Below are 14,476 nucleotides of genomic sequence, written 5' to 3'. Positions count from 1 at the left end.
AGTTCATAATTATCCCATCACTTAGAGATGGTCAACATTTCAGCTCTGATTTTCCTGGTCCTCTTTCCATAGAAGGGTATATATCTGTATGATGTACATTTTTGGTTTTCTCTTCTGGTTAGCAAAGATAATGAAATCATATCTTATATAAGATTTTGTAACCTACCCCTTGTTTCTACATACCTTAAAAAAGTCTGGGAATAGACATAAAAAATATATATGTCAATTTCATAGGCATGATGGGATTTTATTTTATAAAATTTGCATATCTTTGATTACTAATGAAATTGAATGTTCATATGTTTGTTGATGGTTTATACTTCTTATATTATGAATTTATGCCTATTCATGTAGCTTATCTATTTTTCTATTGGGTTATTACTCTTTTTCTTATTGATTTAAAAAGTACTTTACATATTAAGGTTAACCCTCTATCATAGATCTTGTAAATATTTTCTCTCAGCATTATCTTCGAATTTTATTTTGCTTTCTTTTCTTTGTCATAAAAGTTTCAAAATTATATCTAGTTAAATATATCAATCTTTTCCTTCATGCCATTTACTGTTAACAGTTTGGTGTGTACTTTTCCAGACATTTTCTATGCATATGCAAATATATCTATAAATATATATATAGTTAGATATACAAAGTTTTCCTGCACATTTTAGATGGTATCATTCACACTATTCAGCAGCTTATTTAACTTACTAGTGTATTTTAGATATTTTCCCATATTAAAATATAAAGATCTAATTCTAACAGAGTATTCCATTATATGAATTCACTAATTTCATTAAATCACTTTTTTAAGATTTTTTTTCATTTTCATATGTAAATCTGGAAATTTTTTGGCATATGAAAGAAATGGAGACTGAAGTTTATTCCACATGGTGGGCCAATTGTCTCAGTAACACTTAAAAAATCATCTGTCTTTTCCCTCCTTGTTTGAAATAACATTATTCTGTTATATTAAATATCCCATATTTCTTGAGAACTTGATCATCTATTAAATACACATATGTTAAGAACATGGGTTTCTCTCTAGATTTTCTACTTTGCTTCCTCTAGTTACTTGTTATTTAACCAATGCCAAATTGTTTGAATTATTATAGCTTTATTGTATGTTTTAATATCTTCAAAATCAATAGAATTTCCCTATTTTTCCATACTGCTTCAGCTAATTTATTTTTTTCTCCTATTCTGAGCTTTAGAATTATTCCATGAAGTTCCCAAAACATCTATTTAGGATTTTGAGTGGACTTGTGTTACATTAACTAATTAATTAAAGGATATCAACATATCTGTAAATGAATCTTTCAGTTTAAAAGATAGAGTGTCTCCACGTCTATTCAAGTTTTCTTTTCATTTACATCAGTAGTGTTTTGGCTTCTTTGTCTAAGTCTTGGATTTTTCATCAAGTCTATTCCTAGATATTTTATATTTTGTATTATAATTGTAAATGGGATTTTTAAAGTGTGTTTTCCAGCCATTATTAATAAGTACTGATATTGTGTGCATTTCATAACAGCTCACTTTACAATATTAGTCTAGCTGTTTCCTGCTGAGTCTTTGGTTTTCTTATGTAGGCAGAGAAAAAAATAATTAAGTAATTAAAAGACAGAAAGAGGATGGTTTTATTTCTTTTACAGTATTTATACTTTGTTTCTTTTTGCTTTCTAATTACTTTGGCTAGAACCTATTCTTGGGAGTATCAGTTATACAGTTTTTCCTTCTGGGATTCCACTGGAATTGTGTGTGCGCACACACACACACACACACCTACACAAACCCCCATACACCCTGGCTCTTTGGGATACGATCCCTCATTCTCCCTCATATTTTCTCTCTCTGTTCTAAAATTTTTATTTATTTACTTGAAAAAGAGAGAGAGCACAAGCAGGGGGAGGGACAGAAGGAGAAAGAATCCCAAGCAGATGCCCCGGGAAGCACGGAGCCCAGTGTGGGACTTGATCCCAGAACCCTGAGATCATGACCTGAGCCAAAATCCAGAGTCGGACACTTAACCGATTGAGCCACTGAGGCACCCCCTGCCTGCACATTTTAACACCAAACTCAAGGTCTCCCAAAGTCATTACTCCTAATACTCATGGAGCTGTCGTTGACCTAGTTGCCCAAGAAAGAATGTCAGGGTCATCCTAGACATCTCCCTCTCCCCATCAGCCCTACCCAGTCATTCCATGCTATTGACTGGACTGTTCAAATGCATAGTCTTTATTACTACTACTTGCATTTTCAAGCCCTTGTGATCCCTCTTCAGGATACCCCAGTTGACTATTTTTTTTTTTTTTTTGCTCTTCTTTTAGGTTTTTACTCAACATTTATCACGTGCCTTCCCAAAGCACACACTTAACTCATGTCGGTGGTCCAGTCAAACAATTTCAGTGGGTCCTGTTGCAAAACAAATTCTAAATGGCCTAGGACACTTCATGCTCTCTATCATCTAGTCCCTGTAACCCACCATTCCTCTCTAGCTGCCCCTTGTCCCAGCACACCCAAGATTCTTGCCATTCCCTGAACCTCTCCATTCCTTTGCACAGACCCTTCCCTTTGCCTACAGAGTCGCTTTCCTGACCCTGCTCATTCCTCAAGATTAAGTTCAAAAGCAACTCTGTGCAGGATGTCTGGATTCCCAAGGCAGAGAGGTTTGGGCTCTGTCTTCTGCGTCCCCTGAGCACGGTAAATGTTCAGGCAGTCCCACACTGTTCTATAGTCCTGTCCCCTTCAGATGAAGAGGAGCCCTGGCTCTTCTCTATTTACCCTACTCACGTCTTACTCTCCCGCTCCCTTCTCATCCTGCATCCTGACCCGTCTGGGGTCCTGTCCACATGAAACCCTGCCACCATTCCTTTCACAACCGCACCGCAACACTTGAAAGCGCACAGATGTGCGATGTCATATTACCTAGGAACCTTACCACAAACCCATGGTATATTCAGTTTCTCGCTTTCCAAAATGACTATTTCACCCCTTCTTCTTGTCCCCGAACTCCCTATAATCCATCTTCTCCTAATGACCTTGCTTCTAATTCACGGAGGAAACAGAAATCCTCAGAAGACAGTCTCCTCACTCCTCACCATTGCATTCTGCATTTCCCTTGCATCTGAGCCTGTATCCTCCACATCTCCCAGGGCCGGTCCCTCCACTTTTGCTCTGGGTCCTGTCCCCATCCAGCGTTCCAGAGTCTTGGCTCTTGCAACGATCCCTTTTCTCCTCTCTCTCCCTTTCTACTGGATCATTTCCACTGACCCGAAGACATGCCTTACTGTCACCTCTTTCTTAAAAGAATAATTAAAAAAAAAAAAAAACCTTTAAAGATCTCTTGACTCTCCCATCTAGTAACAGCCACTCCAGGCCTCTGACCTCACACTAAGATTTCTTTTATCATCTTTACAGACTATCTCCAATTCACATCTCCCGTCTCCTCTCCACCTATCCCAAGCAAACCTCAGTCCTTTCTACTCCACGGAAACTGGTCTTGCCAAGTTAGCAGTGTCCCCAGCTTGTCAGATCACAGTCATATCTGTGTCCTCATCTCGCTCTCCCCTTCAGCAGCATTTGGCATAGTTGACCCGCTCTCCCTTTTCAAAACTCTTTTAGGCTCGGCTTTCATGATACCTACTCTTCAGGTGTTGCCCCACTTTCCTGGCTTCACAGTCTCCTTTGCTAGGTTCTCTTCTCTTCTGAACATTAGCTGTTCTAGAAAAGTCTTTTCTGTTCGTGAATCCTCTTTTTTGCTTCATGTATAATCCATCCAATAAGAATCTCATTAGCCTATGGGTTTAAGGACCATCTCTATGTCAGTGTCTCCAAAACTTAGATACCCGGTCCTGATCTCTCCTCCAGACTCCAGACTCTGACTTGTATACTTTTAGAAGCATTTCTAACTTAATATGCCCAAAACAGAACTCTTAATATCCCCTTTCAAACAGTCTCCTCACCAAGTCTTCTGTGTCTGTAAATGGCACCATTCACCCAGTTGCTCAAGCCAGAAACTCAGGAGACATCCTCAAATTCTCTTTTCCCACCCCCTCAATGTCCTAATGCCCCATCCATCAGCCAATCCCATTGAGTCTACCTAAAAATACTTCCCCAGTCCACCTACTTCTTTCTCTCTCTGTTGCTACCATTCGAGTCCAATATGCCACCATCCTTCCCTTTGCTGCTACAGCTGCCTCCTGACTGGCCTCCCAGCTCCCTCTCTCACCTCCTGCTAACCATGCAGTCTCCACCCAACCACCGAAACAGTTTTTGAGAAACAAATCCCAGCATCTCACTCTGCTGGCTAAAACCCTCCATTGGTTCTCCACTGCACTTAGAGTAAAACCCTCCTCCTCACCGTACTGAGGCCTACAAAGCCTTCTGTGGCCTGGCTTCCCCCGCCCCCACCTCTCAAACCTGGCCTTGTCCATTCTCCCCCTTGCTCTCCCCTAGCCACATGGTATTCTTGCTGTTCCCCAAACCCTTGTTCTTTTCCACCCGCAGGCCTTTGGAGTGGCTGTTTCCTCTTTCCAGAATGCTTGCTCCCTCTCACCCCACCCTATTTTGTTTTCACTGGAGTATTGGTCCCAAGTGGACATTTCCCTGTGGCTGGGGTTTGTTTTTTGAGTTTTTTGTTTTTTTTTTTAAATCTGTGCCTCTTCCCTAGAATGAAAGCTTCTTGAAAGTAAGGCTCACACTTTTTTGTTCTCTGTTGGATACCTAGCTCCTAGAACACTTTCCAGCACACAGTAGGTGTTCACTCAGTGCTTGCTGAAGGGATGAATGGATCCTAGTTTTCCTTGCCACTGGGACTGTCCCCGACACAGACTAAATTCTCCTGGGTTTGCCGAATTCATGGATAAGTTGCTCCAACCATACTGTAAACTTCCTGAGAGCAGAAGCCCTGTTTTAACTTTCTGTTTTCCATCACGGCACCCAGCATGATGCTAGGAACTTCCAGATGCTTAGTAAATATGCTTGTTTGATTTCTTCTTCTTCATAAAGAGAAAGCCAGGCTTTTCAGCTGTCTACTTAATAGACTTCATTTCTCTGAGAGTAAACACATGACCCAAGAGGAATGTCACGAGAACAAAGATGGACTGGGTAGGAAGCTACAGGGGTCGGCCAGCCATTGTCGGCTGCAGTAGAGATCAAAGGAGAGACGGCACCTTGCAGGTTTCCCATCAGAATTCTAGCCACGACGCTACATTTCTTTCTGGTGAATGTGTTTCAGGACGCAAACTACATCCTGGTGATGGTAGATCCAGATGCCCCGAGCAGGTCTTCACCCAAAGCTCAGTTCTGGAGACACTGGCTGGTAACTGATATAAAGGTAAGCAGGCCAGCAGGCACTTTCTGATTCATTTGGGGTTATAGCTAGAGGATGACTGTTCTGTGTGGTTCTCGGATTAGACTCAGGAGGGCTGGGGACCCTGAAGGGCAAGGACTTGCGTGTCAGGTTGTCCTCTGCACCCAGGTGTCACAGGCCCCCAAGTTTTCTAACAATTTCAGAAAACATCCAGTTTCAGTCGTGCACAGGTAAATGGGCTCTCAGGATAAACCAGGTGGGAAGAGCCCTGATTTGTCGTGTTTGCTGATTTCTATAATGTAAATACTTCCATCGTGGCCAGTTTTGAGTTCCTGATGATTTAACGATTAACTCACAAATTTTCTGAAGATTTAACAATTGGCTCCTGCGTACCGCCTCCAGGGTCCTGGATTCAGAGGCACGGGGGTGATTCTGTGCAGTCTGGGGTGGGAGGGTGCAGAGCTGGCCAGGGGGGTCCTGCAGGAGCTCCCCCTCCTAATGGGCTGAGGGGCTTGGGGGAGGCATGGCGATGTCCTTTCCTTTGTACGGAAACAAGTGGCCTCCCCTCCTCTGTGTCCCTCTGCCATCGCATAATTGTAAGGGAACCTCACTGATCCATTCTGGAGTAGGTATGAGGAACACAGATCGGGTGCAGTGTTAACGGGCATTAGGTGGAGGAAGAAAAAAATTTTCTCTTCCCAAACAAGTTTTGGAGACTCCTGGTGGCACTGTATTAATCCCATTCCTCACTAAAGGGTTTTTTAGAGCTTTTAATATTTTAACGTGCACTATGTAGTATGCGTTTATTTTCCAACCGCATTTGACTGTTGAATCTGGAGTTCACGAGCTCCTGGCTGCACACTCTGGAAAATCCATGCCATCCAGGCCCAGAGAGCTCGTGGATGGCCTTCACAAGGTGTGCGAAGGCATCAAGCAGTAAGATGGTGGGCATCCGGGACTAGAAAGACTAAGTCTGCCTCTAGGTCTGGCTGGTCCCCAAATCAGTGATCACCGTTAAGTTGCCCGGAGTCCCTGTGGGCGTTTCATGTTTATCTGTAAGATAGGAACCATGTTACCTCCCCTGTGCGGTTATCATGATACTCCAATGAGAGGGCGTCCCGAGAGCGCTTTGGAAACCACAGAACCACAAGTGTAAGGAGTTCGTGTTTTTCCTCCCACCTCTGTGGGGCTGAGGAAGGGGTATCAGTATGAACTAGCCATTGGTGCTCCTGAGCAAAGCAGGGGCTCTCACAGCCCCTAGAGTGGGGGGCTTGGGAAGGAAGCTACCCTGTCAACCAGCCCCTGCCCAGGGACCGCAGGCCCTTCCTTCACAGGATGCTCAGGTCGACAGCCCATCCTCAGAGGCAGTGCTGGCTATGGACGGCCTTGGAAGGGGCCCCCTCCAGGGAGGCTTCCGGCAGCAGCTTCTTGGACGGTGCCTGAGGGAAAGCAGGGGCATCGCTTCAATGCACCCTCCTGGGTCCAAGCCCTCCTCAGCCCTGTGAAGAGCCTTGGAAACACCATAAACATGCAAAGGGGCAGAGCTGGGGGATTTTCATACCATCAGGGCAGGGAGAGGAACCGAGGACACAAAAGGGAAAGATACTGGATCCTGCCCCAGTCTAGAGCCTGGCTCTTTTCTGTACCTGGGATCCCCTGGCAGTCACAAGGGGGTGGAGCTCTCAAGAGAGTAGTGTTGCTCGGGATGCCCCACACCAGGCCGTCTGTGAGAGGGTTCTACAGGCGTGTTCTGAGGCAGATTTCAGAAACTGTGGTGGATGGAGTAATTTCAGCATCGAGGGCAGCTTGGGGCCGTGAGGTTGCCTCTCTTCCAAGCCTGAACCCCCCCAACTCCGCCCATCCCCCCCCTCAGCGTGCACTTGGGACAGTTCTGTCACACACACTTTGTGGCACAGATGTGGGTTCTCAGCAGCCCAGTGAGAAGCGAAGCAGGTGACAGGTGGCAGGTGACAGCTGTCCGGCAAGACTGCTAAGCCTCAGAGCTTAGCAGGGCCACCTGCCCGGGCGTGGCCCTCGGCCTTCCCGCTCAGACCGGAGGCGGCTTGGGTTTCAGGCACATTTTCACCCACTTTCCCTGATCTAAGGGTCCAGCAGGAAGCAGCAGCTCCCCTCATCCCCATCCACTCAGCCCGCCCACCAGCTCCCAAATTCCTCCAGCCACGTGGCCAGTATAAAAACCAGGCTCGTTTGGGTCTTAGGCTGTGGACCTCGGCCAAAAAAAAAAAAGGACGGCTCTAATCAACCCCAGAAGCACTTCCTTTGTGTTGGCGTTCACGGCGGCTGACTGGGTCTCAGACATTAGAGCAAGTTCAAATCCGCTGGGAAACGTGTTAGAATGCAGATTCCCAGGCACCGCTTCTGTCAGTGTGGGGAGCCTGAGTCCCCAGAAAGGAGTTTAGCTAGCTGAAGGAAGACCACGGAGCTCAGTGTCAGAATGCCTTGGTCACTGCCGTCGTCACCCACCTATGGAGCAATTTTCAAGTGACAATCGCTTTTGACACTTCCACGATGGCTTTGTGAACTAGGCATTTTGCCCATTTCGTAGGTGGGCAAGCTAAGCTTAGAGGGGTTGGCTGATGCAATCTCTCAGTTAGAGGGTCTTAGAGCTGGGTCTTCAGTCCAAATCCCACCAGCTCCAAACTGCAGATCCTTCCTGCCATACCACGTGGCTTGTACGACATCTCTGCTAGCCACTCTGCGGTGGCATAAGGCATCCTACTGTGCCCTCTCTGCCAGATGGGAAACAGAGTCTCTGTGGTTCGCCTGCCTTTCCAGGGCTCTGGTTCCATCTCACAGATGGGTGCTGCGAGGGAACCTCCCCAGGGGATGCTATCTTGGGTGATGAAATACACCTGGGAGGCATTTTGAACCCTTCGGTAATTTTAACCCTTGATATGTTAGGTTAAAAGTCAAGCCTACCTAGTATCATCACCCTCAGCGGTCAGTGGCCTCAACAGTAAGGCACACCGTAAAGTCACAGCCGATGTAGAGTGACAGCAGCCCTGTGATTCACAGTGGCCGCAGAGGTGGTCAGCCGAGGTGGAACCCCGGCTGGCCTTGAAATTAGGGACCCAGGTCTAATTGGGTAGTGGGTGCAGCCGCGGCCGTGGGAGCCCCTTGGTAGGGGCGCTTTGGGGGCCGTCTGCACAGGCTTGAAACAGCAGGCAGTTCTGAGAGATACAGGGAACATCTGCAGCCCCTGCCCCAAAGAGAGGCCGACAGCAGTCTACCACAGAATGGGATAAAGCTCTGGAGAGAGGAAACTTGAACAAAATCTAGAGAGACGTCCACAGTAGGAGCCAGGCGTTCTTGGTGCCCTTTGTTCGCTGAATTCAACAAATATGGATTCACCGCCCTTTGCAAGTGTAAACGCAAGGACTCTGGAGCCCGACCACTGAGTTCGAATCTGAACCCACCGGTATGGCTATGTGATCTTGGGGGCCAGATAGCTGAACCTGCAACGCAATACGCTCCCTCGAAAAGTGGGGCCGATCAGTAGTCCCTGCCTCATGCCCTTGTTAGGAAGTTCAAATGCGTTCTTTTTAGTAGAGCGCTTGGACCGGTACCCAGAACGCATAGTGAGCTGTGCACAATTGCTGGTCGTAACATTATGCTTGTTGTTCCTAAGTCAGGCACCGCTCTGGCCCCGGGGCTGCAAATGTGCACACAACAGCGCAAATCTTTGCCTTCCAAGGGCTTCTGCTCTAGTGAGGCAGGGGAAGGAGGCTGCAGTGCGGGGCTGGGATTCCAGGGGCACTGGCGGCTCCCAGGGCAGAACTTCCCACAGCGGTGGGTTCCCATTAGCTCATGGGCAGGACAAGGTTTCAGTCCCCAAAGCTGGCCAGACCACGGTAGGCAGGGACTCCAGGGTAAAGCATGCCATCCTTCTCCAATCCCTCTTTGAAAAATCTCTTGTTGAACAAAAGAGATTTCGAACAGAGAATTGACAGCATCTCTCTCCCATCAATGCCCTGTCCTCGGCTTTTTCCTTAAGATGTTTTTCAGTTCTGATTCAATCTAACTAATAATCTTCGTGCTAAAGCCTAATTAAGATATCAATTAATTTGCATCATTCATTTCAGAAGAAAAGCTTATTGGTTCATCTTCTATTTGTCTCTGAAATTAGTGCTCAGAGCTTTTCATGAAGATATTTTCATTAGACATTTTATTGTTAATGGGAATATTGAACACAGGAAGATGGTATATTAATACCTTCCACAAAGAATATCATGATTGGTGACAAAGAACACTAAGAACAATTAAGGAGACAAGAGTACCTTTTTTCTTCCAAAAAAAGAAAATCTTCCTAGAAACCGTCAATGATTCTAAAATTTGCCGTGAATATCTTTTTTGTTTTAAAAAAGAAAGCGAAATGGCAAGTTCATGTTTCCCTTTCATTCAGTGCCCTCAACCTTTGGCAGCTGTAAGCACAACCAATTCTGGGTGGAATTAAAAGGACCTCTAAGAGCCCATTATTCTGTCTACTTTTCTTACAAGGGTTGAATTTTTCCATAATGAGAGGTTGTTTTTGAAAGCACCCCTCAGTGTGTTAGGTGAATAAGATAAATGGGCAACCAAATAAACAGATCAAGGATCTTAGCCCCTTGCTTTCCAGTGATGCAGTTGGCACACATCAGGACCCTTTTCCTTGAATGATCGATCCGTCCTGCTCCTGAGTGACCTCAGGAAAGTCACTTGGCCTCTCTGAGCCTGCCTGCCGCTTCTCCTCTGTAAAAATGACACAAATCCTTACCCTTCAGGGTTGTGACAGGAGAAGGAAATTACATATGCAAAGAGGGGAAGCCTCCCTAGAGAGAGGCTCTATAGAGAATGGCAAATTTATCCTGTTCCTAACCAGTTGAGCAGCAGATACTGTAGAAATTTAAATATACTGTGTGCGTGCACACGCGTGCGTGTGTGTGTGTGTGTGTGTGTGTAATACTGGAATATTATATATTCTAATATTATGTATATTATGCAATATATATATATATATATATATTCCAATTTCAATGTCTATGCTTAGAAGCAAGCAAATGATAACAAACAGAAGAATAAACAATCTTTATCAGGACCACAAGTTCAGATGAAGAGATCAAACCAAGGAAATGGGATTGATTAATTAATTTATTTATTTAGACCTTTATTTTTAGTTTTTCTGCTCTTTGCTCACTTGTCCATACATGCTTTGCCCTGTACTGTGAGGGTCCATTAATTTAAGTAATGAACACCAGGAAGGCATGGCTTCTGCTCCCTAAAGAGCTAAGGGCCATAGCGGGCTTTAGGTGATAGGGACAGTGTAGGGGGGCCCAGGGTGTAAAGCAGACTGGTACAAGGCCACCCTGAAGAGGCAGAGACTAGGCCTATACTTTTGGGTCATATGAACTAGGGGAGAATCCAGGCTCTGGGACTTTTACATGGGAATTCTGAGCCTCAGTTTCTTTGTCATGAAAATGGGCATGATGATAATATCTCTTTCCCAGTGTTCAAGGAGATTAAGGCTCCTGACTCTGAATGGAATAGTAGGACCTCAGTAAATGTGATTCTCTCCCCTACGAACCCCAGCTTGGAGATCTGACCAGCTTGGAGTAGCCACTTAGAATTGAACAGCTTCCCTGAGGCTCTCCGACTTATGCTTTGCAAAGTAAGAATTCTAGGTAATGAGGCAAGCCTGCCAGTAAAAACAGCTCATCCTTTTTGCCTTTCAAGTCCAGGTGGGTTCAGGCCCAGCCCGGAGAACCCCACCTGACCAGGACCTGCTTTCATAGAGGCACTAGCAGTTGGGACAAGGGGATGGGTCCCCTCAGTGAGCCTTTGGGAATTGCCCTGTGCCCCCTTGGACCAGACCACAGCCAGGGCAGGGGGCTGGGCTGCCAGGGCCGGTCAGGCCTACAGTGTGCTCCCTGTGAGGACTACACATCTTCCCGGACACTTGCCATCTGTCTTTTTAACGAAAGCCAGCACCCGCTCGCCATTTCCTTATCACTCACAGTCCCCACCTTGCTGTCATTGTCCCACTGCAGAGATGCTTTCGTTCCCATTCAAAATAATTTAAATAAAATGTTGCTACAAAGTGGAATATTATCTTTTGATGAATGTTTTTAAAGCCCTTTAGGTTTTCATGGTAATTTGCCGTGTAAAATTATTTGGAGATAAGAGCCAAATTAGCTCTCGTATGCTGAGGTCGCTGTGTCCTGTTATCCATGTGAGCACTGTTTAAATATAATCAGCCCTCAGACTAATGCAGCATAATTGTTCATTTGAGATAGCTTTTTTTACTCCATTCAATGAGTCATTAAAATATTCAAGGGATAATGCAGTGAATTGGAAATGAATTTATCATATTATCCCATACATACTGTAGTGCTTCAGGTAACTAAGGAGAAAGAGAGAGAGAGAGAATGAATATGATGTGTACAAGCAGGAAAGGGTCCAGGATAGACAGGACTATGGTCAACAAAGCTTTTTAACTGTTTTATGGAAACTATGTATAGAGAGGCTGACCAGGAGGGTGGGGGGAGAAAAGGAAAGTACTGTTCTTCGAAGAGCTTGTGCTCTCTCTCTCTCTCTCTCCCTCATTCTCTCTCCCTCCCTCTCTCTCAGCACTCTGAGAGTCTGTGCTCCACCACAGCTCCGCTGTTAACTTATTTTTATCAAATATGTTTATATCAGAAAGTCGTTATGGAAACCAATTCTGCCATCCAGGAGAATTCCTGGATCAGGCAGAAAATTCTCTGTCTCTGTCTCTGTCTCTGTCTGTCTGTCTCTCTCTCTCTCCCTATCCTCTCTTGCCCACCCCCCAACACTGTCTCTCTCACACACACACACTCACACAGTCACACACACACACACCTCCCTCACACCCACCCATGGATGCCCCCAAAAGGAACAGCACAGTCTTACCCCCCAATTCCGAACTCAGCTCTGACAGGGAGAGAGAGTGGCTCCCCTCCGTGGCCATGCTGTAAAGTGGATAAGACTGAGACAGACACCCTGCCCTGACACAAGGAACCTGGGCTTGTCACTGTCCCCTGACCTCAGACCCCCAACCCTAAACACATGCACTTCGGAGGAGACAAAGGAGGGGCTGGTGGCAACATATCGGAGGGATCCTTCCTTGATTTCAGGAGATTTCTGTTCGTGTACACTCTTCATACCACACCTGGAAGAAAGTCTTCTGTTCTAGCCACAGTATTTGATGAAAGATCGTGAGCAGCATGAGGAAAGCAACCAGAACAGCGAGGCTGTGTAAATTTACGCTTATGTCAAGTGAGCAGGGCCTGAACGAGGTAGGGATGGCTAGCCTTCTGGAACAGGACAGGAAGACATAACAACTGTCTTTAAAAATACTTTGAAGATTTCCTTAAGAGTGTGAAGACATCTAATTGGAAAATGAGGGTGGTCCAGCTGTGTTCCACTGGGCAGAATCAGAACCAATGGGTGACATTTACAGGGAAGTAAATTTGGCTCCCTAGAAGAAAAAACTTTCTAAGAATTTGAACTGCTTGAAAACTGAACATATACTCCACAGAGGAGAGAGCTTCTTATCACGGAAAGTACTTATTCGTGGGTGACCCAGGGACTCCCCCAGTGTGTGGAAGGCCGGAGCGGGTGACTCCTTGGGTGTTTCCATCTGCCTCTGTCCTCTCCTGGCTAGAAACTCTCACAGCTTAGATTCGTGTAACATATTAACAACAGCAGTAATAGTTAAAGAAGGAAGGGGGGTGCCTGAGTGGCTCAGTCAGTTAGCATCGGACTCTGGGTTTGGGCTCAGGTCATGACCCTGAGGTCATGGGATGGAGACCCAGCTCTGTGCTGGCCATGGATTCTCCCTCTCCCTCTGCCCCTCCCCACCATGCTCACTCACTCTCTCTCAAAAAAAAAAAAGGAAAAAAAAAGAAAGAAAGAAGGAAGAATAGAAAGGAAAAGGAAAGAGAAGAGGAAAAAAGATCAGGAAAAAAACGTGTGCTCACTTAGCATGTGGTTTGGGGCAGGAATGTCTCATTTAGTCTTAACAAAAGCCCTAAGAGGAAGGTAATAGAGACAAGAGAAAGGCCTGGAGGGACTGAGCTACTTGCCTGGGATTTCATGGCTGCCATGTGGCTGACTGGGATTTGAATCCAGAGCCTAGACATGGGATCGTGATGCAGGAGGACATCTCCCTTGTTGGGGGGGGGGAGTTATCCTGGAACATGTGACAGCTTCCACCAGGGCCAGGTGTAGCAGCTAAGAGGGCCGGGGTGAGTGGGGCAGTTTGCACTCCCTGGCCCTCTACCCTTGGCCTCCCCCACCTCCGCCAGAGCACATGGCCTTGACCCTGGACCTTGAAACGCAGCACACGCCCCCGGAGGTCCATCCTCCAACTTACCGGGAAGCACATGATTTATGTGCCCAAGTCTGTCCCCTCAACTGTAAAAGGACACTAGCATCTGCCTTGCAGGAACGCTGTGAAGACTCAGTGAGATCAAATGTGGGGCGCACCAGCAACATGGCGCTGGGGCCATGTAGGAGGTCCTGCTTACGTCGGGGCTTGGCCCTGCTTCCACCGGCCAGCACCCCCAGTCCTCCACAGGAAGTTTAGAAAGTCAGGGGTGAACGGCACTCTCTGTATGTACTTCGGGATGAGCTGTCCACTGGTGAAAGTTTTTAAAAAGGCAAGGCAGGCATAGGACTTAACAGTGAAGTGTTGGGACCAGCTCCTTAACCAGCACTGTACTCAGCACTGTGGCCATTAACAACAATAAGTGATAGACAGAGAGGCTTTTGATAAATAAATGTTAGAAGAATTTAAAATGTGATTTTTTTTTTTTTTTTTTTTTTTTTTTGCTGCTAAGTTGGAAGGACAAGGCTCATGTATAGGAAAGAGTAGAACTCAAGGAGTATGGTGTCAGCTCTAACTGGGCTCTTGAGGCTCAGAGAGAAATGAAAGGGCAGAGCACTGTCCCCTTGGCAGTGGGGCAACCGCTCCTCCTTCGAGGCTCAGCTCCTGATACCTTCAGCTTTGTCTTTCTTCGCTTTGTTATTATTTATGGGTCTCTTCTCCTGACTAGACCATGAGTTCCCAGAGAGTAGAATTGTTATCTTACTATATTGCCAGCACTTAGCTAGGGGGCCCTGAACATGGAAGGCTGGACAGGTGGGTGGATG

General features: G+C 46.1%; 1 protein-coding gene across 2 annotated transcripts in view; it reads left to right on the top strand.

Moving 5' to 3' along the window:
• The window catches only part of PEBP4 (phosphatidylethanolamine binding protein 4), a 209,758-nt gene that overhangs the window by 110,265 nt on the left and 85,017 nt on the right, over positions 1 to 14,476 (top strand). For both annotated transcript variants that reach the window (XM_047717354.1, XM_047717353.1), the window contains exon 4: positions 5,234 to 5,332. In XM_047717354.1, coding sequence (XP_047573310.1) covers positions 5,234 to 5,332 — 99 coding nt within the window. The remainder of the gene's footprint in view (positions 1 to 5,233; positions 5,333 to 14,476) is intronic.

Source organism: Lutra lutra, chromosome 2, assembly GCF_902655055.1.
Source record: "Lutra lutra chromosome 2, mLutLut1.2, whole genome shotgun sequence".
Classification (NCBI taxonomy): Eukaryota; Metazoa; Chordata; class Mammalia; order Carnivora; family Mustelidae; genus Lutra; species Lutra lutra.
Note: the sequence above shows the minus strand (reverse complement) of the source record. Positions and strands in the feature narration are given on the sequence as shown.